This window comes from Pristiophorus japonicus, chromosome 5, assembly GCF_044704955.1.
Source record: "Pristiophorus japonicus isolate sPriJap1 chromosome 5, sPriJap1.hap1, whole genome shotgun sequence".
NCBI classification, from domain to species: domain Eukaryota; kingdom Metazoa; phylum Chordata; class Chondrichthyes; family Pristiophoridae; genus Pristiophorus; species Pristiophorus japonicus.
Window position 1 is genome coordinate 294,333,246 of NC_091981.1, and position 27,253 is coordinate 294,360,498.

The window sequence follows — 27,253 nt, forward strand, 5'->3', positions numbered from 1 at the left end:
AATTCCGCACCCTCTGTACCATTCTCTAACATACATAAGAACATAAGAACATAAGAATTAGGAACAGGAGTAGGCCATCTAGCCCCTCGAGCCTGCTCCGCCATTCAACAAGATCATGGCTGATCTGACCGTGGACTCAGCTCCACTTACCCGCCTGCTCCCCATAACCCTTAATTCCCTTATTGGTTAAAAATCTATCTATCTGTGATTTGAATACATTCAATGAGCTAGCCTCAACTGCTTACTTGGGCAGAGAATTCCACAGAGTCACAACCCTCTGGGAGAAGAAATTCCTTCTCAACTTGGTTTTAAATTGGCTCCCCCATATTTTGAGGCTGTGCCCCCTAGTTCTAGTCTCCCCGACCAGTGGAAACAACCTCTCTGCCTCTATCTTGTCTATCCCGTTCATTATTTTAAATGTTTCTATAAGATCACCCCTCATCCTTCTGAACTCCAACGTGTAAAGACCCAGTCTACTCAATCTATCATCATAAGGTAACCTCATCTTCAGAATCAGCCTAGTGAATCGTCTCTGTACCCCCTCCAAAGCTAGTATATCCTTCCTTAAGTAAGGTGACCAAAACTGCATGCAGTACTCCAGGTGCGGCCTCACCAATACCCTGTACAGTTGCAGCAGGACCTCCCTGCTTTTGTACTCCATCCCTCTCGCAATGAAGGCCAACATTCCATTCGCCTTCCTGATTACCTGCTGCACCTGCAAACTAACTTTGTGGGATTCATGCACAAGGACCCCCAGGTCCCTCTGCACCGCAGCATGTTGTAATTTCTCCCCATTCAAATAATATTCCCTTTTACTGGTTTTTTTTCCAAGGTGGATGACCTCACATTTTCCAACATTGTATTCCATCTGCCAAACCTTAGCCCATTCGCTTAACCTACCTAAATCTCTTTGCAGCCTCTCTGTGTCCTCTACACAACCCGCTTTCCCACTAATCTTTGTGTCATCTGCAAATTTTGTTACACTACACTCTGTCCTCTCTTCCAGGTCATCTATGTATATTGTAAACAGTTGTGGTCCCAGCACCGATCCCTGTGGCACACCACTTACCACTGATTTCCAACCCGAAAAGGACCCATTTATCCCACTCTCTGCTTTCTGTTAGCCAGCCAATTCTCTATCCATGCTAATACATTTCCTCTGACTCCGCTTACCTTTATCTTCTGCAGTAACCTTTTGTGTGGCACCTTATCGAATGCCTTTTGAAAATCTAAATACATCACATCCATCGGTACCCCTCTATCCACCATGCTCGTTATATCCGCAAAGAATTCCAGTAAATTAGTTAAACATGATTTCCCTTTCATGAATCCATGTTGCGTCTGCTTGATTGCACTATTCCTATCTAGATGTCCCGCTATTTCTTCCTTAATGATAGCTTCAAGCATTTTCCCCACTACAGATGTTAAACTAACCGGCCTATAGTTACCTGCCTTTTGTCTGCCCCCTTTTTTAAACAGAGGCGTTACATTAGCTGCTTTCCAATCCGATGGGACCTCCCCAGAGTCCAGAGAATTTTGGTAGATTAGAATGAATGCATCTGCTATAACTTCCGCCATCTCTTTTAATACACTGGGATGCATTTCATCAGGACCAGGGGACTTGTCTACCTTGAGTCCCATTAGCCTGTCCAGCACTACCCCCCTACTAATAGTGATTATCTCAAGGTCCTCCCTTCCCACATTCCCGTGACCAGCAATTTTTGGCATGGTTTTTGTGTCTTCCACTGTGAAGACTGAAGCAAAATAATTGATTAAGGTCTCAGCCATTTCCACATTTCCCACGATTAAATCCCCCTTCTCATCTTCTAAGGGGCCATCATTTACTTTAGTTACTCTTTTTCCGTTTTATATATCGTTAAAAGTTTTTACTATCTGTTTTTATTGCGCAAGTTTACCTTCGTAATCTCTCTTTCCTTTCTTTATTGCTTTCTTAGTCATTCTTTGCTATCATTTAAAATTTTCCCAATCTTCTAGTTTCCCACTAACCTTGGCCACCTTATACGCATTGGTTTTTAATTTGATACTCTCCTTTATTTCCTTCGTTATCCCTTCTCTTACTGCCCTTCTTTTTCACTGGAATATCTTTTTGTTGAGCACTATGAAAGAGCTCCTTAAAAGTCCTCCACTGTTCCTCAATTGTGCCACCGTTTTGTCTGTGTTTCCAGTCTACTTTAGCCAACTCTGCCCTCATCCCACTGTAGTCCCCTTTGTTTAAGCATAGTACACTCGTTTGAGACACTACTTCCTCACCCTCAATCTGTATTACAACCATACTGTGATCACTCATTCCGAGAGGATCTTTTACTAGGAGATTGTTTATTATTCCTGATGTTACAAGGACACCCTCAAAGCCTCCCTGATAAAGTGCAACATCCCTACTGACACCTGGGAGTCCCTGGCCAAAGACCGCCCTAAGTGGAAGATGTGCATCTGGGAGGGCACTGAGCTCCTCGAGTCTCATCGCCGAGAGCATGCAGAAACCAAGCGCAGGCAGTGGAAAAAGAGTGCGGCAAACCAGTCCCACCCACCCCTTCCCTCAACGACTATTTGTCCCACCTGTGACAGAGACTGTAGTTCTCATATTGGACTGTTCAGCCACCTAAGAACTCATGTTAAGAGTGGAAGCAAGGCTTCCTCGATTCCGAGGGACTGCCTATGATGATGACCGTTCACACTAATTCTATCCCAGTTAATATTAGGGTAGTTGAAATTCCCTACTATTACTGCCTTATAATTTTTGTACTTCTCTGAACTTTGCTTACATATTTGCCCTTCTATCTCCCTCTGACTATTTGGGGCCTATAGTACACGCCCTGCAATGTGTTTGCCCCTTTCTTGTTCTTCAATTCAACCTATATGGCCTCATTTGATGATCCTTCTAATATATCATCCCTCTCACAGCTGTAATAGTTTCTTTAATCAATACTGTGAGACACCCTTCTTTTTTATCCCCCTCACTATCCCATCTGAAAACCCTGTAGCCAGCAATATTGAGCTGCCATACCTGCCCTTCTTTCAGCCATGTCTCAGTAATAGCTATAATATCATCATCCCAAGAGTGTATCTGTGCTCTCAGCTCATCTGCCTTATTCCCTAATACAAAGCAAAATATTGCAGATGACCAGTGTTATGTATTTAACCCCTTGTAACCTGTATTACACTACCACCAGAGGGCCTACCTGTTGGAGACCCAAGGGATCCCAGCATCCCTTGGGGGCAGGGTATATAAGCAGGCCACCCACGAGGTACCTGCACTTTGGAGTCTTATTAAAGGAGTTAAGGTCACACTTGCTCATTGTACACAGTACTCAGTTTCACACTTTATAATGAGTGTACCAATTGGCAACGAGGTAACGAACAACCGCGCGAAAATGCAAAAAACAGTTGGTATCCTGGAGAAGTTCTCAGAAGGGGACGATTGGGAGGTCTTTGTGGAGAGACTCGACCAATACTTCATGGCCAACAAGCTGGAAAGGGACGAGAACGCTGCCAAACGAAGGGCGATCCTCCTAACTGTCTGTGGGGCAACAACCTATGGCCTCATGAAGAATCTCCTAGTTCCGGCAAAACCAACAGAGAAATCCTATGAAGAATTTAGGCGCTGGTCCGGGAGCGCCTAATTCCTAAAGAAAGTATTTTGATGGCGAGATATCGGTTCTACACATGTCAACGATCGGAGGGCCAGGAAGTGGCGAACTACGTCGCCGAACTAAGGCGCCTCACAGGACATTGTGAGTTTGAGGGATTCCTGGAACAAATGCTTAGAGACTTTTTTGTACTGGGCATTGGCATGAGACAATCCTTCGCAAACTGTTGACTGTTGAAACTCCGAATCTAAGTAAAGCCATATCGATAGTCCAGGCATTTATGTCCACCAGTGACAACACCAAACAGATTTCGCAGAGTAAAGAAGTTTCGGCCAGTACTGTGCATAAAATAAGGTCGGTTTCGAGCAGAAATATACATGGCAGAACATACACGCCGGCTGCTGCTGCCCGACCTCAGAGGACCCAGAGTCCACCATCAATCTTTAATGCGAGGCAGTTAACACCTTGTTGGCACTGTGGAGATGATCATCGGCCCCATCAATGCCGCTTTAAGCACTATGCGTGTACCACTTGCAGAACAATGGGACACCTCCGGCGAATGTGCAGGTGAGCTGCAAACTCTGCAAACCACCACGTTGCAGAGGAAAATCGATCCACTGTGGTTCAGGCTGAATTGGAGACTCGTACCGAGGAAGCAGAAGTGTGCGGGGTACACACATTCACTACGAAATGTCCACCAATAATGTTGAAAGTTGAACTGAACGGAATTCCAGTATTTATAGAATGGGACACAGGTGCAAGTCAGTCCATAATGAGTAAAAAGGCCTTCGACAGGCTGTGGGGCAAAAAGACACACAGGTCCAAGCTCAGCCCCATTCACACCAAACTAAGGACTTACACCAAGGAACGAGTCCCTGTAATTGGCAGTGCAGAAGTCAAAGTCTCCTATGACTGAGCAGTACACGAACTCTTGCTGTGGATTGTGCCAGGGGATGGCCCCACATTGTTTGGCAAAGCTGGCTGGGAAAAATCCGCTGGAACTGGGACGATATCCGAGCACTTTCGTCCGTCGATGACGCATCATGTGCCCAGGTTCTGAGCAAGTTCCCATCGTTGTTCGAGCCAGGCATTGGAAGTTTCTCGGGGGTGAAAGTGCAGATCTATTTGGTTCCCAGAATGCAACCCATCCACCACAAGGCACAGGCGGTACCATACCTGATGCGTGAGAAAGTGGAAATTGAGCTGGACAGGATGCAGCGAGAAGGCATCATCGCGCCGGTGGAATTCAGCGAGTGGGCTAGTCCGATTGTCCCGATACTTAAAGAGGACGGCATGGTTAGAATTTGTGGGGACTATAAAGTGACGATTAACCGTTTTTCACTACAGGACCAGAACCCGCTACCCAAGGCAGACCTATTTGCGACCCTGGAGGGAGGACATTCACTAAGCTGGACCTGACCTCGGCCTACATGACGCAGGAGCTGGAGGAGTCTTCGAAAGGCCTCACCTGCATCAACACGCACAAAGGTCTGTTCATCAAGTACCGGTGTCTGTTCGGGATTCAGTCGGCTGCGGCAATCTTCCAACGGAACATGGAGAGCCTGCTAAAGTCAGTTCCTCGCACCGTGGTTTTCCAGGACGACATACTGGTTACAGGTTGGGACACCATTGAGCACTTGAAGAATCTGGAAGAGGTTCTTAGTCGGTTGGATCGCGTGGGGCTCAGGTTGAAACGCTCGAAGTGTGTTTTCCTGGCGCAGGAGGTTGAGTTCTTGGGAAGAAGAATCGTGGCAGACGGCATCAGATCCACCAATGCCAAGACGGAGGCCATCAAGAACGCGCCAAGACCACAGGACGTGACGGAGCTGTGGTCATTCCTGGGGCTCCTTAACTATTTCGGTAATTTCCTACCTGGGTTAAGCACCCTGCTAGAACCCCTACATTCGCTGCTGTACAAGGGAGACGACTGGGTTTGGGGGAATTCACAAGAGGCTCCCTTTAAGAAAGCCAGAAATCTGTTGTGTTCTAACAAACTGCTTGTCTTATATAACCCTTGTAAAAGATTAGTGCGAGCTTGCGATGCGTCGTCATACGAGGTCGGGTGTGTGTTAACGAATCGGGGATCTTGCAACTGGTCGCTAATGCATCCAGGAGTTTGTCCAAGGCCGAAAGGGCCTACAGCATGATTGAAAAAGAGGCTCTGGTGTGCGTTTACGGGGGGAAAAAAATGCACTAGGACTTATTTGGTCTCAAGTTTGAGCTGGAAACTGACCACAAGTTGCTCATATCGCTCTTCTCTGAGAGCAAAGGGATTAACACCAATGCCTCTGCCCGCATCCAAAGATGGGCGCTCACTCTGTAGGCATACAACTATGTAATCCGCCACAGACCGGGCACAGAGAACTGCGCTGATGCTCTCAGTCGGCTGCCATTACCCACCACCGGGGTGGAAATGGCACAGCCAGCGGACTTGCTCATGGTAATGGAGGCATTCGAGAATGAAAAGTCCACTGTTACAGCCCGCCAGATCAGGACCTGGACCAGCCAGGATCCTTTACTGTCCTTGGTAAAAAAAAATGAATCCTCCATGGGAACTGGTCCATTGTCCCAGCAGAGATGCAGGAGGCGATTAAGCCGTTCCACAGGCGCAAAGACGAAAAGTCCCTGCAGGCGGACTGTCTGTTGTGGGGCAATTCGTGTGGTCTTGCCCAAGAAAGGCAGAGATACGTTCATATGTGAACTGCACAGCACCCACCCAGGCATTGTAATGATGAAAGTCATAGCCAGATCCCATGTGTGGTGGCCCGGCATCGACTCAGATTTAGAGTCATGCATGTGCCAGTGCAACACTTGGTCTCAGCTGAGCAATGCACCCAGAGAGGCACCGCTAAGTTTGTGGTCGTAGCCCTCCAAACCGTGGTCGTGGATCCACGTGGAATTATGCGGGCTCATTTCTAGGAAAAATGTTTTTGGTTGTCGTGGACGCTTACTCAAAATGGATTGAATGTGCGATAATATCTGTAAGCACGTCCATGGCCATTATTGAAAGCCTACGAACCATGTTTGCCACGCATGGCTTGCCTGATGTCCTAGTCAGCGACAATGGGCCGTGCTTCACCAGTGCTAAATTCAAGGAATTCATGATCCGCAATGGGACCAAACACATCACATCTGCCCTGTTCAAGCCTGCATCCAATGGCCAGTTCAGACCATCAAGCAAAGCTTGAAACATGTGTTGGAAGGCTCCCTGCAGACCTAGCTGTCCCGAGTGCTGCTCAGCTACCGCACCAGATCCCACTCACTCACCGGGGTTCCCCCAGCCGAGTTGCTCATGAAAAGGATGCTAAAATAAATGCTCTCTCTCTTGTCCACCCTGATCTCCATGATCACGTGGAGGGCAAGCAGCATCAACAAAGTGTGTCCCATGACCACGCAAATTTGTCACACAATATCGAGATCAATGATCCTGTGTTTGTGCTCAATTGTGGACATGGTCCCAAATGGTTCGCTGGCACAGTCACAGCCAAAGAGGGGAATAGGGTGTTTCTGGTCAAATTGGCCAATGGACAAACATACAGAAAACATTTGGACCAAATCAAATTGCGGTTCACCAACAGCTACGAACATCCTGAAGAAGACAGCACCAACTTTGACCCTCCAACACACACACACATGATGGCAACTGGCATCATGCTTGACCACAAAGCCAAACTCACCATCCCTAGCAGCCCGGCAAGGCCGGCTGCCCAACAGCCCAGTGATTAACTAACCAACTCACCCACACCCGCATTTGTACCGAGACGATCGACAAGGGAGCGAAAAGCCCCAGATCGTCTCACCTTGTAAATAAGTGTACTGTTGACTTCATGGGAGAGTGATGTTATGTATTTAACCCCTTGTAACCTGTGTTACACTACCACCAGAGGGCCTACCTGTTGGGAGCATGGTATATAAGCAGGTCACCCACGAGGTACCTGCACTCTGGAGTCTTATTAAAGGAGCGAAGGTCACACTTGCTCATTGTACATAGTACTCAGTTTCATCCTTTCTTATGAGTGTACCAATCAGGAAACACCAAGACTTGTTCGACAAGAACAACCTAGAGATCCAGGAGCTAATAAGCCGCAAGCACAAGACATTCTTGTTTTGGAAACGGCAACACAACTCGAGAGCAAGAAAGCAGCTCTACAGATGGCTGAAGGCCGAGGTCCAACAAAAAACTCACGGCCTAAAGAACAGATGGTGGGTGGAGAAAGTGCAGGAGATCCAGCAACTAGACAACATCCACAACATGCGAGGATTCTTCAGCGCAGTCAAGACCACGGTATTCACGCCGTAAGTGCAAAGTGTAAGCGCTGGAAGGAGCATTTCGAAGATCTCCTCAAACAAGATTCTGTCTTTGGCATGAGTGTACTCGACTCCATCCCACAGCATGCTACCCGCCATCTCAGCACAACCCCAGCCTAGCATGAGGTAGAAAAGACCATCCGTTAACTGAAAAACATCAAGGCCTCAGGATCAGATGCAATCCCCGCCAAACCACTAAAACACGGCAGAGAAGCACTTTTGGTACAAATACACAATCGCATTTCTCTCATCTGGAAGGAGGAAAGCATGCCAGGGGATCTCAGAGATGCGGTAATCGAGACCATCTTCAAGAAAGGCGACAAGTCCGATTGCGGTAACTACAGAGGAATTTCCCTGCTATCTGCCACAGGGAACGTCATCGCAAGAATCCTCCTCAATCGCCTTCTCCCTGTGGCAGAAGAACTCCTCCCAGAGTCGCAATGCGGATTCCGCCCACTAAGGGGCACAATGAACACGACCTTCACCGCACGACAAATCCAAGAGAAATGCAACAACAGCACCAACCCCTGTACATTGCCTTCTTTGACCTCACAAAGGCCTTTGACGTTGTCAACCATGAAGGATTATGGGGCGTCCTCCTCAAATTCGGCTGCCACCAAAAGTTTGTCACCATCCTTCGCCGGTGCCACGACGACATGCAAGTCATGACCAACGGATCCACCACAGACCCAATTCACATTCAGACCGGGGTCAAGCAAGGCTGTGTCATTGCACCAACACACTTCTCGATCTTTCTTGCTGCAATGCCCCATCTCATCCTCAGTAAGCTCCTCACTGGAGTGGAGCTAATCAACAGAACAAACGATAAACTGTTCCACCTCTGCCACCTCCAGGCCAAAGCCAACGTTATCCCATCCTCTGTCACTGAATTACAGTACGTAGACGATGCCTGCATCTGTGCACACTCGGAGGCCGAAATCCAAGCCATCATCAACACCTTCACTGAAGTGTACAAGAGCATGGGCCTTACACTAAACACCCGTAAGACAAAGGTCCTCCACCAACCTGTCCCCGCCACGCAGCGGTGCGCCCCGATTATCAAAATCCACGACGAAGCCTGGAACAACGTGAACCATTTTCCATACCTTGGAAGCCAACTGTCAACAAGGGCAGACGTCGATGATGAAGTCCAACACCCGCCTTCAGTGTGCAAGTGCAGCCTTCAATCGCCTGAGGAAGAGGGTGTTTGAAGACCAGGACCTCAAACCCGGCACCAAGCTTATGGTCTACAGGGCAGTAGTGATAGTCGCCCTCCTATATGGCTCAGAGACATGGACTATGTACAGCAGGCACCTCAAAGCCTCCACAAGATCCTGCAAATTTATTGCAGGATAGATGCACCAACGTCAGAGTTCTTGCTCAGGCCAACATCCCCAGCATCGAAGCACTGACCACACTCGATCAAATCCGTTGAGCGGGCCACATCGTCCACATGCCCGATACAAGATTCTCAAAACAAGCGCTCTACTCGGAGCTCTGACACAGCAAGCAAGCCCTGGGTGGGAGCGAGGTGGGCAGAGGAAATGCTTCAAGGACACCTTCAAAGTCTCCTTGAAAAAGTGCAACATCCCCACCGACACCTGCGAATCCCTGGCCCAAAACCGCACAAAGTGAAGGAAAAGCATTCAGGAAGGCGCCGAACACCTTGAGTCTCATTGCCAAGAGCAAGCTGAAGCCAAGCGTAAACAGCAGAGGGAACGCAAGGCAACCCAAGCAACCCACCCACCCATTCCTTCAACCACCATCTGCTCCACCTGTGACAGAGACTGTAGGTCCCGCATAGGACTCATCAGCCACATGAGAACTCATTTTTAGTGTGGAAGCAAGTCATTCTCGGCTCCGAGGGACTGCCTCAGAAGAAATATGGTCACTTACTGACACACAGGATGGTCCACAGGTTGGACATTTGACTCTCAATTACAGACTATCCCTTCAAATTACAGAGATACTCTCCTCCTCTAAACCCACCCCTACCCATACAGAGACACTCTCCCCTCTACCCTCCGTCTCCCAGCACAGATGTGCTTTCCCCCTCTAACCCCCCACAAACAGAAATACTCTCCCCTTCAAAACACACCATGCAGAAATACTCTCTCCATCTAATTCCTGATACAGAGATTCTCTCCACCTCGAAATTCATAGGCACAATTTTATGCACTCCCTCCAATTCGAAAACAACTGACTCAATGACGACCCAGGATCGACCCTGGGACCATTTGCTTTCCATGGTATTCAATAAGGTGCCACAAAAAGGTTGTTACACAAGGTTAGAGCTCATGGCATTGGTGGCAATATATTAGCATAGATTGAGGATCGGTTAACGGGCAGAATACAGAGTAGGAATAAACAGGTACATTTTTGGGGTGGCAAGGATAAGTTCGGCCCATCGAGTCCATGCCAGTTCTCTGTAGAGCAATCCAGTCAGTCCCATTCCCCTGCTCTATCCCGTAGCCATGTACGTTTATTTCCCTCAAGTGCCTATGCAATTTCCTTTTGAAATCATTGATTGTCTCCGTTTCCACCACCCTTGTCAGCAGTGAGTTCCTGGTCATTACCACTCGCCGTTCGTCCTCACATCCCCCTATATCTCTTTCCCAAGACCTTAAATCTGTGTCCCCTAGTCCTAGTACCATCAGCCAATGGGAACAGCCTTTCTCTATCTATCTTATCCAAACCCAACATAATCTTGAACCCCCCAGGTCCCTCCGTCCCTGCACACTCCTTAAAACTGTGCTATTAAGTCTATAATGTCTCTCCCTATCCCTTCTTCCAAAATGCATCACCTCACACTTCTCTGTATTAAATTCCATCTGCCGCTTGTCTGCCCATTCTGCTAGCCTATCTATGTCCTGTTACAGTCGATTGGTATCATCCTCACTGTTTGCCACATCTCTAAGTTTGGTATCATCAGCAAATTTTGAAATTTTACTCTGTGTTCCAATATATGTGTGTCAATTATATCTATAAAAAAGCAGTGGTCCTAGCACTGACCCTTAGGGAACACCACTGTCTACCATCCTCCAGTCTGAAAAACAACCATTTAACACGACTTGCTGTGTTCTGTCCTTTCTTATCCATGCTGACAATGATGCTTCTATTCCATGAGCCTCAATTTTGTAACAATCCTCAATGATGGCGGAGCCCAGCATGTGAGTGCAAAAGACAAGGCTGAAGCGTTTATGACCATCTTTAGCTAGAAATGGCGAGAGGATGATCCATATCGGCCTCCTCCTGAGGTCCCCACCATCACCGAAGCCAGTCTTCAGCCAATTCGCTTCACTCCACGTGATAGCAAGAAAAGGCTGAGTGCACTGGAGACAGCAAAGGCTATGGGCCCGACACCATCCCGACTATCATGCTGAAGACTTGTGCTCCAGAACTAACCTTGCCTTTAGCCAAGCTGTTCTAGTACAGCTACAACACGGACATCTATCCGACAATGTGGAAAACTGCCCAAGTACGTCCTGTCCCCAAAAAAGACAAATCCAATCCGGCCAATTACCGCCCCATCAGTCTACTCTCAATCATCAGCAAAGTGATGGAAGGTATCACCAACAGTGCTATCAAGCAGCACTTACTCACCAATAACCTGCTCACTGATGCCCAGTTTGGGTTCCGCCAGGAGCACTTGGCCCCAGACCTCATTAAAGCCATTCGTAACTCCTCAGATAATGGAGCAGTCCATGCTCGCGTCCAACAAGACCTGGACGACATTCAGGCTTGGGCTGATAAGTGCTAAATAATATTCGCACTACACAAGTGCCAGGCAATGACTATCTCCAACAAGCGAGAGTCTAACCACCGCCCCACAACATTCAACAGCATTACCATCGCCGAATCCCCCACCATCAACATCCTGGGAGTCACCATTGACCAGAAACTTAACTGGACTAGCCACATAAACACTGTGGCAACAAGAGCAGATCAGAAGCTGGGTATTCTGTGGCTGGTGTCTCACCTCCTGACTCCCCAAAGCATTCTCACCATCTACAAGACACAAGTCAGGAGTGTGATGGAATACTCTCCATTGCCTGGATGAGTGCAACTCCAACAACACTCGAAGCTCGACACTATCCAGGACAAAGCAGCCCGCTTGATTGGCAGCCCAACCACCACCTTGAACATTCACTCCCTTCACCACAGATCACCATGTCTGCAATGTGTACCATCTACAAGATGCACTGCAGCAACTCACCAAGGTTTCTTTGGCAGCACCTTGCAAACCTGCGACCTATACCACCTAGAAGGACAAGGGCAGCAGGCGCATGGGAACACCACCATCAAGTTCTGCTCCATCCTTACGTGGAAGTATATCACCGTTCCGTCATTGTCACTGGGTCAAATTCCTGGAACTGCCTCCCTAACAGCACTGTGGGAGTTCCTCCACCACAAGGACTGCAGCAGTTCAAGAAGGTGGATCACCACCGCCTTCTCAAGGGCAATTAGGGATGGGCAATAAATGCTGGCCTTGTCAGCGACGCCCACATCCCAGGAACAAATGAAAAAAAACAGCATTCATGTGGTACTTTGTCAAATGTTTTCTTAAGATCGATATAGACAACATCCACTGCATTCCATTCATTAAGCTTCTGTTACTTCATCAAAAAATTCAATTTGATTCATCAAACATGATCTGCCTTTTACAAATCCGTGCTGGCACTCCTTAATTAACATAAACCTCTCCAAGTGCCCTTTAATTTTTTCCCTGATTATTGTTTCTAACACCTTACCCACCACTGATGTTAACTACAGGCCAGTCAGTTTACTAGGATTGTCCTTACACCCTTTCTTAAACAAGGGTGTCAACTTTTTCCACTTTCCAATCCTCAGGCACTTCCCCAGTATTTAGGGAAGATTGGAAGATTATAGCAAGCCCTTCCGCTATTTCCACCCCAACGTTCCTTAGCAAACTGGGAGTTAGATGTGGCCCTTACGGCTAAAAGGGATCAAGGGATAGGGAGAGAAAGCAGGAATGGCGTACTAAAGTTGCAAAAATGGTCAGCCATGATCATAGTGAAGGTGGTGCAGGCTCAAAGGGTCGAATGGCCTACTCCTGCACCTACTTTCTATGCTTCTATGTCTATGTTTCTATGGACCTGGCAACTTATTCACTCTAAGCATATCCAGCCATTCCAGTAAATCTTGCCTATCAATTTTCACCCCAAACATTACCTCGACTATCTCTGCTTCTACCGATATTTTGTCAGCATCCTCTTCCTTAGTAAACACCGATTCAAAGTACTCATTAAGTATTCTAGCCTTGCCCTATATCTAGGGATATATTACCTTCATTGTCCCTAATAGGCCCCACCCAGCTTACTTTTTACATGCCGATATTTCCAATATTTGCAAGTTAGCTGAGAGTACAAAGCTTGGTGGAAAAATAAGTTGTGCGGAGGACACAAAGAGGCTGATAAAAAATGTATAAACCAGTTAAGTGATTCGGCAAGAAGGTGGCAGATGCAGTATAATGTGGAGAAGTGAGTGTCAAGTTAACCACATTGGTAGGAAGAATGGAAGAGCACTATATTTTTTTAAAGATGAGAGGCGACTAATAGTAAGGAAGGACATTAGCTTGGATGGTGTGGAATCAGTATGGGTGGAGCTACGGAATACCAAAGGGCAGAAAATGCTAGTGGGAGTTGTATACAGATCACCAAACAGTAGTGAGGTTGGGGACAGCATCAAACAAGAAATTAGGGATGCGTGCAATAAAGGTACAGCAGTTATCATGGGCGACTTTAATCTACATAGATTGGGCTAACCAAACTGGTAGTAATACGGTAGAGGAGGATTTCCTGGAGTGTATTAGGGATGGTTTTCTAGACTAATATGTCGAGGAACCAACTAGAGGGCTGGCCATCCTAGACTGGGTGATGTGTAATGAGAAGGGACTAATTAGCAATCTTGTTGTGCAAGGCCACTTGGGAAAGAGTGATCATAATATGGTAGAATTCTTTATTAAGATGGAGTGTGACACAGTTAATTCAGAGACTAGGGTCCTGAATATAAGGAAAGGTAACTTTGATGGTATGAGACGTGAATTGGCTAGAATAGACTGGCGAATGATACTTAAAGGGTTGACGGTGGATAGGCAATGGCAAACATTTAAAGATCACATGGATGAACTTCAACAATTGTACCTCCTTGTCTGGAGTAAAAATAAAACGGGGAAGGTGGCTCAACCGTGGCTAACAAGGGAAATTAAGGATAGTGTTAAATCCAAGGAAGAGGCATATAAATTGGCCAGAAGAAGCAGCAAACCTGAATACTGGGAGAAATTTAGAATTCAGCAGAGGAGGACAAAGGGTTCAATTAGGAGGGGGAAAATAGAGTATGAGGGGAAGCTTGCTGGGAACATAAAAACTGACTGCAAAAGCTTCTATAGATATGTGAAGAGAAAAAGATTAGTGAAGACAAACGTAAGTCCCTTGCAGTCAGATTCAGGTGAATTTATAATAGGGAACAAAGAAATGGCAGACCAGTTGAACAAATACTTTGGTTCTGTCTTCAGGAAGGAAGACACAAATAACCTTCTGGAAAGACTAGGGGACCGAGGGTCTAGTGAGAAGGAGGAACTGAAGGAAATCCTTATTAGGCGGGAAATTGTGTTAGGGAAATTGATGGCATTGAAGGCCAATAAATCCCCGGGGCCTCATAGTCTGCATTCCAGAGTACTTAAGGAAGTGGACCCAGAAATACTGGATGCATTGGTGATCATTTTCCAACAGTCTATCGACTCTGGATCAGTTCCAATGGACTGGAGGGTAGCTAATGTAACACCACTTTTTAAAAAAGGAGGGAAGAGAGAAAATGGGTAATTATAGACCAGTTAGCCTGACATCAGTTGTGGGGAAAATATTGGAATCAATTATTAAAGATGAAATAGCAGCACATTTGGAAAGCAGTGACAACATCGGTCCAAGTCAGCATGGATATATGAATGGGAAATCATTCTTGACAAATCTTCTAGAATTTTTTGAGGATGTAACTGGTAGAGTGGACAAGGGAGAACCAGTGGATGTGGTGTATTTGGACTTTCAAAAGGCTTTTGACCACGTCCCACACAAGAGATTGGTGTGCATAATTAAAGCACATGGTATAGGGGGTGATGTACTGACGTGGATAGAGAACTGGTTGGCAGACAGCAAGCAGAGAGTCAGGATAAATGGGTCCTTTTCAGAATGGCAGGCAGTGATTAGTGGGGTGCCACAGGGCTCAGTGCTGGGACCCCAGCTATTTACAATATACATTAACGATTTAGATGAAGGAATAGAGTGTAATATCTCCAAGTTTGCAGATGACACTAAACTGTGTGGCGTTGTGAGCTGTGTTGAGGATGCTAGAAGCTGCAGAGTGACTTGGACAGGTTAGGTGAGTGGGCAAATGCATGGCAGATGCAGTATAATGTGGATAAATGTGAGGTTATCCATTTTGGTGGCAAAAACACGAAGGCAGAATATTATCTGAATGGCGGCAGATTAGGAAAAGGGGAGGTGCAATGAGACCTGGATCTCATGGTACATCAGTCATTGAAGGTTGGCATGCAGGTACAGCAGTCGGTGAAGAAGGCAAATGGTATGTTGGCCTTCATAGCTAGGGGATTTGAGTATAGGAGCAGAGAGATCTTACTGCAGTTGTACAGGGCCTTAGTGAGGCCTCACCTGGAATATTGTGTTCAGTTTTGGTCTCCTAATCTGAGGAAGGACGTTCTTGCTATTGAATAAGTGCAGTGAAGGTTCACTGATTCCCGGGATGGCAGGACTGACATATGAGGAGAGACTGGATCGACTGGGCCTGTATTCACTGGAGTTTAGAAGGATGAGAGGGAATCTCATAGAAACATAAAATTCTGACAGGACTGGACAGGTTAGATGCAGGAAGAATGTTCCCGATGTTGGGAACAGGGGACATAGTCTAAGGATAAGGGGTAAGACATTTAGGACTGAGATGAGGAAAAAGTTCTTCACTCAGAGTTGTTAACCTGTGGAATTCCCTACTGCAGAGAGTTGTTGATGCCAGTTGATTGGATATATTCAAGAGGGAGTTAGATGTGGCCCTTACAGCTAAAGGGATCAAGGAGTATGGAGAGAGAGAGCAGGAAAGTAGTACTGAGGTGAATGATCAGCCATGATCTTAATGAATGGTGGTGCAGGCTCGAAGGGCCGAATGGCCTACTCCTGCACCAATTTTATATGTTTCTATGTTTCTATCTAAATGTTCAGAAGGATTTAGGGATCCTTGTACATTAATCACAGAAAGTTAGCATGCAGGTACAGCAAGTAATTAGGAAGACAAATCGTATGTTTGCCTTTATTTTAAGGGGGTTGGATGACAAGAGTAAGGAAGTCTTGTTGGAATTATGTAAGGCTTTGGTGAGACCACATCTGGAGTTCTCTGGAGTTTAGAAAAATGAGAGGTGATCTCACTGAAAAGTATAAAATTCTTAGAGGGCTTGACAGTGTAGATGCTGAGAGGCTGTTTCCTCTGGCTGGAGAGTCTACAACTAAGGATCATAGTTTCAGGATAAGGAGTCGGCCATTTAGGACTGAGATGATGAGAAATGTCTTCACGCAGAGGGTTGTGAATCTTTGGAACTCTATCCCAGAGGGCTGTGTATCCTCAGTTGATGAATATATTCAAGACTGAGATCGATAAAATTTTGGGGACTAAGGGAATCAAGAGATATGGAGATATGGTGGGACAGTGGAGTTGATATAGAATTTCAGCTGTGATCTTACTGAATAGCGGAGCAAGTTCGATGGGCCACATGGCCTATTCCTGCTCCTATCTCTTATGTTCTTATATTTCAACATTAGCCAATAAGTAGCCTGACCTTCACTGAACCAGATGGACGAACCGAGCTGAATAATGGACAAGAATCAGTGACATACTGTTCAGTCCCAAAGAGTGTTGGATCACCAATGCTCGAACTCCTTCCAAGTGCTTTTTCTGAAACAAAGCTCAATGTATTTCAATTTAAGACTATTTATAATTTTACTTACCGTACTGTGACAACTCAAGTGAATCGGAGCTCATTTGACGGGTTACTATTAAATAAAGGAGAAGGTTTCAGTGCTCACAGTATACATGAATGAAAATGCTGAATGCGCTTAGCTGATTCGGAGAAGCATAGGTCCGGGGAGTCGGGAGGCCTATAAAAGGCCGAACGTCATCGCGAGGTGGGAGTTCGGAGTAGTGCGAATCATAGAAACATAGAAACATAGAAAATAGGTGCAGGAGTAGGCCATTCGGCCCTTTGAGCCTGCACCGCCATTCAATAAGATCATGGCTGATCATTCCCTCAGTACCCCTTTCCTGCTTTCTCTCCATACCCCTTGATCCCCTTAGACGTAAGGGCCATATCTAACTCCCTCTTGAATATATCTAATCAACTGGCATCAACAACTCTCTGCGGCAGGGAATTCCACAGGTTAACAACTCTCTGAGTGAAGAAGTTTCTCCTCATCTCAGTCTTAAATGGCCAACCCCTTATCCTAAGACTATGTCCCCTGGTTCTGGACTTCCCCAACATCAGGAACATTCTTCCCACATCTAACCTGTCCAGTCCCGTCAGAATCTTATACGTTTCTATGAGATCCCCTCTCATCCATCTAAACTCCAGTGAATTAAGGCCCAGTTGACCCAGTCTCTCCTCATATGACAGTCCAGCCATTCCTGGAATCAGTCTGGTGAACCTTCGCTGCACTCCCTCAATAGCAAGAACGTCCATCCTCAGATTAGGAGACCAAAACTGAACACAATATTCCAGGTGAGGCCTCACCAAGGCCATGTACAACTGCAGCAAGACCTCCCTGCTCCTATACTCAAATCCCCGAGCTATGAAAGCCAACATACCATTTGCCTTCTTCACCACCTGCTAGACCTGCATGCCAACTTTCAATGACTGATGAACCATGACACCCAGGTCTCATTGCACCTCCCCTTTTCCTAATCTGCCGCCATTCAGATAATATTCTGCCTTTGTGTTTTTGCCCCCAAAATGGATAACCTCACATTTATCCACATTATACTGCATCTGCCATGCATTTGCCCACTCACCTAACCTGTCCAACTCACCCTGCAGCCAGGGAGTCGGGAGACCAGTAAAAGGCCCAACGTCGTCGCGAGGCGGGAGTTCGGAGCAGCTCAAGTCCGTGGAGTCGGGAGGCCTATAGAAGGCCCAACGTCGTCGGGAGGCGGGAGTTCGGAGCAGCGCGAGTCCGGGGAGTCGCGAGGCCTATAAGAGGCCCAATGTCGTCAGGAGGCGGGAGTTCGGAGCAGCGCAAGTCCGGGAGTTGGGTGGCCAGCTGGTGCTGGTGCAGCAGGGAGAGAAGGTAAACAAAGAAGTAGAAAGAAATCAAAAGGTGACGTCACAGCCAAAGGGGTAAGTGATTGGCTGGTGATTGGTGAGTAGTTTTTCTTTTTCTTTTCCTTTATCAGTAGGTAACCTTTATCATTGTTGTTGCCAAATTAAGTTAATCTAGGGGTTAAGTCATGGCAGGAGAACTCGGACACGTGTCATGCTCCTCCTGTGCTATGTGGGAACTCAGGGATGATTTCAGTCACCCTGACAACTACATGTGCAGGAAGTGTGCCCTGCTGCAGCTCCTGCAGACCGCATTGTGGTATTGGAGTTGTGGGTGGATTCACACTGGAGCACCGCGATGCTAAGGATGCCATGAATAGCACGTTTAGTGAGTTGGTCTTACCGCAGGTATAGGTTACACAGATAGATAGGGAATGGGAGACCAACAGGAAGAGCAGTGGAAGGAAGGTAGTGCAGGGGTCCCCTGCGGTCATCCCCCTCCAAAACAGATACACCGTTTTGGGTACTGCTGGGGGGATGACTCGTCAGGGGAGGGCAACAGCTGCCAAGTCCATGGCACCATGGATGGTTCTGCTGCACAGGAGGGTAGGAAAAAGAGTGGGAGAGCTATAGTGGTAGGGGATTCTATTGTAAGGAGAATAGATAGACGTTTCTGCGGCCGCAATCGAGACTCCAGGATGGTATGTTGCCTCTCTAGTGCAAGGGTCAAGGATGTCTCGGAGCGGTTGCAGGACATTTTGGAGGGAGAGGGTGAACAGCCAGTTGTCATGGTGCATATAGGTACCAACGATATAGGTAAATGGGATGAGGTCCTACAAGGTGAATTTAGGGAGCTCGGAGTTAAATTAAAAAGTAGGACCTCAAAGGTAGTAACTCAGGATTGCTACCAGTGCCACGTGCTAGTCAGAGTAGGAATTGCAGGATAGCTCAGAGGAATACGTGGCTTGAGGAGTGGTGCAGAAGGGAGGGATTCAAATTCCTGGGACATTGGAACCAGTTATGGGGAAGGTGGGACCAGTACAAACCAGATGGTCTGCACCTGGGCAGGACCGGAACCAATGTCCTAGCGGGAGTGTTTGCTGGTGCTGTTGGGGAGAGGCTAAACTAATATGGCAGGGGGATGGGAACCAACGCAGGGAGACAGAGGGAAGTAGAATGGGGGCAGAAGCAAAAAATAGAAAGAAGAAAAGTAAAAGTGGAGGGCAGAGAAACCCAAGGCAAAAAATCAAAAAGGGCCACATTACAGCAAAATTCTAAAGGGGCAAAGTGTGTTAAAAAGACAAGCCTGAAGGCTCTGTGCCTCAATGAGAGGAGTATTTGTAATAAGGTGGACGAATTAACTGCACAGGCAGCAATGAATTAATATGATATAATTGGCATGACGAAGACATGGCACCAGGGTGACCAAGGCTGCGAACTCAACATCCAGGGGTATTCAACATTCAGGAAGGATAGACAGAAAGGAAAAGGAGGTGGAGTAGCATTGCTGTTTAAAGAGGAAATTAATGCAATAGTAAGGAAGGACATTAGCTTGGATGATGTGGAATCTGTATGGGTGGAGCTGTGGAATACCAAATGGCAGAAAACACTAGTGGGAGTTGTGTACAGACCACCAAACAGTAGTAGTGAGGTTGGGAACGGCATCAAAGAAGAAATTAGCGATGCATGCAATAAAGGTACAGTAGTTATCATGGGCGACTTTAATCTACATATAAATTGAGCTAACCAAACTGGTTGCTGTAATGTGGCGGAAGAGGATTTCCTGGAGTGTGTTAGAGATGGTTTTCTAGATCAATGTGTCAAGGAGCCAACTAGAGGGCTGGCCATCCTAGACTGGGTGATGTGTAATGAGAAAGGACTAAGTAGCAATCTTGTTGTGCGAGGCCTCTTGGGGAAGAGTGACCATAATATGGTAGAATTCTTTATTACGATGGAGAGTGACACAGTTAATTCAGAAACTAGGGTCCTGAACTTAAGGAAAGGTAACTTCGATGGTATGAGACGTTAATTGGTTAGTATAGACTGGTGAATGACACTTAAAGTGTTGACGGTGGATAGACAATGGCAAACATTTAAAGATCACATGGATGAACTTCAACAATTGTACATCCCTGTCTGGAATAAAAATAAAACGGGGAAGGTGGTTCAACCGTGGCTAACAAGGGAAATTAAGGATAGTGTTAAATCCAAGGAAGAGGCATATAAATTGGCCAAAAAAAGCAGCAAACCTGAGGACTGGGAGAAATTTAGAATTCAGCAGAGGAGGACAAAGGGTTTAATTAAGAGGGGAAAAATAGAGTATGAGAGGAAGCTTGCTGGGAACATAAAAACTGACTGCAAAAGCTTCTATAGATATGTGAAGATAAAACGATTAGTGAAGACTAATGTAGGTCCCTTGCAGTCAGAATCAGGTGAATTTATAATGGGGAACAAAGAACTGGCAGACCAGTTGAACAAATACTTTGGTTCTGTCTTCACGAAGGAAGACACAAATAACCTTCTGGAAATACTAAGGGACTGAGGGTCTAGTGAGAAGGAGGAACTGAAGGAAATCCTTATTAGGTGGGAAATTGTGTTAGGGAAATTGATGGAATTGAAGGCCGATAAATCCCCGGGGCCTGATAGTCTGCATCCCAGAGTACTTAAGGAAGTAGCCCTAGAAATAGTGGATGCATTGGTGATCATTTTCCAACACTCTATCGACTCCGGATCAGTTCCTATGGACTGGAGGGTAGCTAATGTAACACCACTTTTTAAAAAAGGAGGGAGAGAGAAAATGTGTAATTATAGACCAGTTAGCCTGACATCAGTAATAGGGAAAATGTTAGAATCAATTATTAAAGATGAAATAGCAACGCATTTGGAAAGCAGTGACAGGATCGGTCCAAGTCAGCATGGATTTATGAAAGGGAAATCATTCTTGACATATCTTCTAGAATTTTTTGAGGATATAACTAGTAGAGTGGACAAGGGAGAACCAGAGGATGTGGCGTATTTGGACATTCAAAAGGCTTTTGACAAGGTCCCGCACAAGAGTGCAAAATTAAAACACATGCTATTGGGGGTAATGTACTGACATGAATAGAGAACTGGTTGGTAGACAGGAAGCAAAGAGTCGGGATAAATGGGTCCATTTCAGAATGGCAGGCAGTGACTAGTGGAGTGCTGCAGGGCTCAGACCCCAGCTATTTACAAGATACATCAATGATTTAGATGAAGGAATTGAGTGTAATATCTCCAAGTTTGCAGATGACACTAAGCTGGGTGGCGGTGTGAGCTGTGAGGAGGATGCTAAGAGGCTGCTGGGTGACTTGGACAGGTTAGGTGAGTGGGCAAATGCATGGCAGATGCAGTATAATGTGGATAAATGTGAGATTATCCACTTTGGGGGCAAAAACACGAAGGTAGAATATTATCTGAATGGCGGCAGATTAGGAAAAGGGGAGGTGCAACGAGACCTGGGTGTCATGTTACATCAGTCATTGAAAGTTGGCATGCAGATACAGCTGGCGGTGAAGAAGGCAAATGGCATGTTGGCCTTCATAGCTAGGGGATTTGAATATAAGATCAAGGAGGTCTTACTGCAGTTGTACAGCGCCTTGGTGAGGCCTCATCTGGAATATTGTGTTCAGTTTTGATCTCCTAATCTGAGGATGGACATTCTTGCTATTGAGGGAGTGCAGCGAAGGTTCACCAGACTGATTCCAGGGATGGCAGGACTGACATATGAGGAGAGACTAGATCGACTAGGCCTGTATTCACTGGAGGTTAGAAGGATGAGAGGGAATCTCATCGAAACATATAAAATTCTGACGGGACAGGACAGGTTAGATGCAGGAAGAATGTTCCCGATGTTGGGGAAGTCCAGAACCAGAAGACACTGTCTAAGGATAAGGGGTAAGCCATTTAGGACTGAGATGAGGAGAAACTGCTTCACTCAGAGAGTTGTTAACCTGGAATTCCTTACTGCAGAGAGTTGTTGATGCCAGATCATTGGATATATTCAAGAGGGAGTTAGATATTGCCCTTACGGCTAAAGGGATCAAGGGGTATGGAGAGAAAGCAGGAAAGGATTACCGAGGTGAATGATCAGCCATGATCTTATTGAATGGTGGTACAGGCTCGAAGAGCCGAATGGCCTACTCCTGCACTTATTTTATATGTTTCTATGTTTCTATCAACAGTAAATGTGCTTCAATGTGGACAGACAGAGCCCAGATCAGTGTCTTGCTCTCTATTCTACAACATTCCTACCTGTGCCTATCGGAGATGAATAGTGAATGGGGAATAAATTCAGCTCAACCTTCCTCCATTTTTCAGAGAGAAAATGCTTGCTGTGTCTGTCTAGTTTAGGTGACCACCTCGCGGCCAGAGATACTCACCCTTCTATTCCCTCATATCCAGGAACTCTCCCACTCTAATTCCTCTTAAATCTTTGCCTTTTAAATCCCCCCACTGACAATGGTAACACTCTCAACTCTGAACCAGAAGGATGTAGTTTCAAGTTCCACTCCGGAGAGTTGAACACATAATCCAGGCTGACATTCTAGAATGGTACTGAGGGTGTGCTGCACTGTTGGAGGTGCTGGCTTTTGGAGGTTAAATCGACCTGCTTTGTCAGGTTGAATTAAAAGATCCCATGGCACTATTTTGAAGAAGAGCCGGGGAGTTTTCCATGGTGTGCTGGTCAATATTTATCCCTCAACCAACATCACTGAAACAGAGTATCTGGTCATTATCTCCCCTCCCCCTCTAAATACCCCATGCAGAAATACTCTCCCCTTCAATGCCCCATACTGCGATGCTCCCCCCAAACCCCCTTCCATACAGAAATACTCTCCCCTTCAAAAACACTATATTACAATACTCACCCCTCTAATGCCCCCACAGTGATACTCTCTTCCTCTAAGCATCTCCCATCCAGAGATGCTTATCTCGTCACCTTCCATACAGAGATACTGTCTCCATCTAACCTTAAATACAGAGATACTCTCTCTCTAACCCCAAATCCCCCCATACAGAGATACTGAAATAAACCCGCATATCTTTGAGTTTAAGACTATCTATATTTGCACTTACGGCATGAATTCTGTGGTTCATCCAGTGAATCATCACTCATTTCAAGTGAATCTGCGCTCATTTCATGAACTGCCATTATAGAAAGGAGAAAGTCTCAGTTCTTACATTATAAATCAGTGAAAGTACTGAATGCGTTTAGCTGATCATTCACAGTAAACGTGCTTCATAACATTGACAGATAGAGCCCAGATCTGTGACTCACTATTCTACAACATTCCTACCTGGGTATACTAAACATCTATAGGGTTTTCAATGAGTGTTCCAAAATACTCTTCCCCTTTTAATACCCCAATATTGTCCCCCTCTAACCCCCAAACAGAGACACTTTCCCCCTCTAACCCCCCCATAAAGAGATACTCTAACCCCCTAACCCTCCCAATATAACAACTTGCAGTTATATAACAGCTTTAGCATAGTAAAAGGTCCTATGGCGCTTTACAAAAGTTGACATCGAGCCACACAAGGAGATATTAAGGCAGATGGCTTGGGTATATGGACTTTCAAAAGGCATTTGATAAAATACTACATATTAGGCTTGTTAGCAATAATAGGCTTGTTAGGATAAAAAGGGCAGTAGCAGCATGGATACAAAATTGGCTAAGCGATTGGAAACACAGGCCTAGAAAATGGATAAGGCCCAAAAACAGGCGCAGGCACCCAAAGCACGATGTGCCCGCACCCATTCAAAATGTTGCAGACAGCACACAAAGTTTGTGTTGCCTGTTCATAATTTGTGGTCAGCAACGAAGCAAAGGCATGTGCCGCTGGCCTTGAAGAATGCTTCCCACAAGATCTCACAATCTCTGTAGCAAGAAATTTGGCTTTTTCGGCGTGCAGGTGAGATCAGTGTAGTTTAGTGGGAGTTAGTTTAGATTAGTTATTAGATTTGCCAGGCATTGGTCCCAGCCCAGTTTAACTGTAGCCTGTCCGAACGGAACAGCTCCTTCTTTCCCCAGTACTAGTGCCAGTGCCTTTGAATCGAAACACCTTCCTCCTGCACCACTCTTTAAGCCACGTAGTTAACTCGCTGATCTGCTTAACCCTATATCAATTTGTACGTGGCTCAGGTAACAATGCAGAGATTATTACCCTTTGAGGTTCTGCATTTTAATTTAAACCCTAGCTCCTCAAACTTACTTCTACCTATGTCGTTGGTTCTTACGTGGATAATGACAACTGGTACTCCCCCTCCTACTCCAAGTTCTTTTCTAGCGCGAGGCACTGTCCTTAATCCTGGGCAGACAACACAGCCTTCGGGACTTCCGGTGACGGCTGCAGAGAACAGTATCTATCCCCTATACTAAACTGTCCCCTACCACTACATTATTGCTTTTTACTCCCCGCACTTGTATCACAGTACTGTGTCGGCTTGCCTGTCCTCCATGAATTCTTGTTCTCCTCTGCTCAGGTAGTAAGTGTTATATATATATATACACTGTACAGCCAACAGAGGGCTCATCCCCTGGATTCCCAAGGGATCCTAGAATCCCTTGGGAGCACAGGTACTTAAGGAGGCCTCACAGGTTGGAGAGGCACTCAGGAGGCCTGCAATAAAAGACTAAGGGCACACTTTACTTTGAGCTCACAGTATCCAGTCAGACTCTTTCTTCATACATAACAACTGGCGACGAGATACAGATAACGAACCCAACGATGCAGAGAACAAAAGGAATCCTGAAGGAATTTTCGGAGGGAGATGATTGAGAAACTTTCGTGGAGCGACTTGACCAGTACTTCGTGGCCAACAAGCTGGAAGGAGAAGCGAACGCTGCCAAACGAAGGGCGATTCTCCTCACTGTCCGCGGGGCACCAACGTATGGCCTCATGAAAAATCTGCTTGCGCCAGCGAAACCCACAGAGAAATCGTACAATGATTTGTGCACACTGGTCTGGGAGCATCTGAACCCGAAGGAAAGCATTCTGATGGCAAGGTACCGGTTCTACACCTACAAAAGGTCTGAAGGCCAGGAAGTGGCGAATTATGTCCCCGAGCTAAGGCGCCTTGCAGGACATTCGAATTTGAAGGACATTTGGAGCACATACTCAGAGACTTTTTCATACTTGGCATTGGCTATGAAATGATACTTCGCAAACGTTTGACTGCAGAGACCCCAACCTTGAGTAAGGCCATAGCGATAGCCCAGGCGTTCATTGCCACCAGTGACAATACTAAACAAATCTCTCAGCACACGAGTGCTGCTGCAAGTACTGTGAACAAAGTGATGTTGTTTTCAAATCGCAATGTACAGGGCAGGCCCCACATGCCTGCAGCGACACGTTCGCAGATGTCTCAGAGTCCCCCATCAAGGGTGATAAATGCAAGGCCATTAACACCTTGTTGGCGCTGCGGGGGTGATCATCGTTTCCATTCATGCCATTTCAAAAGGTATGTTTGCAAGGGCTGTGGAACAATGGGAACAAGGGCTGTGGAACATCTCCAACGTATGTGCAGGCGAGCTGCAAATCATGTTAATCCTGTAAACCACCATATCACCATATTGCAGAGGAGGACAGATCCACAGCGGATCACGACGAACCAGAGCCTCACACCGAGGAGGCAGAGGGACATGGGGTGCACACTTTTACCATGAAGTGCCCCCCGATAATGCTGAAGCTTGAACTAAATGGACTCACTAAGAACTTACACAAAGAAACTGATTGCCATAATCAGCAGTGCTACCGTAAATGTCTCCTACGATGGAACGGTGCACAAGCTACCACTCTGGGTGGTACCGGGCGATGGCCCCACGGTGCTCGGCAGGAGCTGGCTGTGGAAGATATGCTGGAAGTGGGATGACGTCCGAGCGCTCTCACCTGCTGACGACACTTTGTGCGCCCAGGTCTTGAACAAGTTCCCTTCGCTGTTCGAAACAGGCATCAGGAAGTTCCAAGGAGCAAAAGTGCAGATCCACCTACAAAGAGAGGGCACCATTTCACTGATCGAATTCAATGAGTGGGTCAGCCCGATCGTTCCACCCCTCAAGGGAGACAGCACCATCAGAATCTGTGGTGATTACAAAGTAACTATCAATTGTTCCTCCCTGTAGGACCAATATCCACTACCAAAGGCCGACGACCTTTTCGCAATGCTGGCGGGAGGAAAGATGTTCACGAAGCTGGACTTGACCTCAGCCTACATGATACAGGAGCTGGAGGAATCATGGAAGGGCCTCACCTGCATCAACATGCACAAAGGTGTCTTCATTTATAACAGATGCCCGTTTGGAATTCAATCAGCGGCGGCGATATTCCAGAGAAACATGGAAAGCTTACTGAAGTCAATCCCGCGCATGGTGGTCTTCCAGGACGACATCTTGGTTACAGGTCGAGACACAGTCGAGCATCTGCAGAACCTGGAGGAGGTTCTAAGTCGACTCAACCGCGTGGGTCTCAGGTTAAAATGCTCGCAGTGCAGTTTCCTAGCGCCTGAAGTGGAGTTCCTGGGGAGGAGGATCAGGCATCAGGCCCACTAATTCAAAGACAGAGGCAATCAAGAACGCACCGAGGTCACAGAATGTGACGGAGCTGCAGTCGTTTCTAGGACTCCTGAACTACTTTGGTAACTTCTTACCGGGTCTCAACACAGTAGAACCACTACACGCCTTACTGCATAAAGGGGACGAATGGGTATGGGGTAAAAGCCAAGACAATGCCTTTGTAAAAGCTAGAAAATTGTTATGCTCAAACAAGTTGCTTGTGTTGTATGATCCAGGTAAGCGTTTGGTACTAGCATGTGATGCGTCGTCGTACGGTGTCGGGTGTGTATTGCGACAAGCTAATGAATCTGGGAAATTGCAACTGGTTGCCTAAGCATCCAGAAGTCTGTCCAAGACTGAGAGAGCCTATAGCATGATTGAAAAAGAAGCATTAGCATGTGTATATGGGGTAAAGAAAATGCATCAATACC

General features: G+C 46.4%; 1 protein-coding gene across 20 annotated transcripts in view; it reads right to left on the reverse strand.

Moving 5' to 3' along the window:
• LOC139264761 (uncharacterized) overlaps positions 1–27,253 on the reverse strand; it is a 460,034-nt gene that overhangs the window by 66,024 nt on the left and 366,757 nt on the right. For 16 of the 20 annotated variants that reach the window (XM_070881860.1, XM_070881862.1, XM_070881861.1 and 13 more), the window contains 2 exons: positions 23,347–23,415; positions 16,943–16,987 (listed from right to left, as the gene is read on the reverse strand). The exons of 3 other annotated variants lie outside the window; for them this stretch is intronic. In XM_070881860.1, coding sequence (XP_070737961.1) covers positions 16,943–16,987; positions 23,347–23,415 — 114 coding nt within the window. The remainder of the gene's footprint in view (positions 1–16,942; positions 16,988–23,346; positions 23,416–27,253) is intronic. One more of the 20 variants, XM_070881851.1, reaches the window with a different exon arrangement.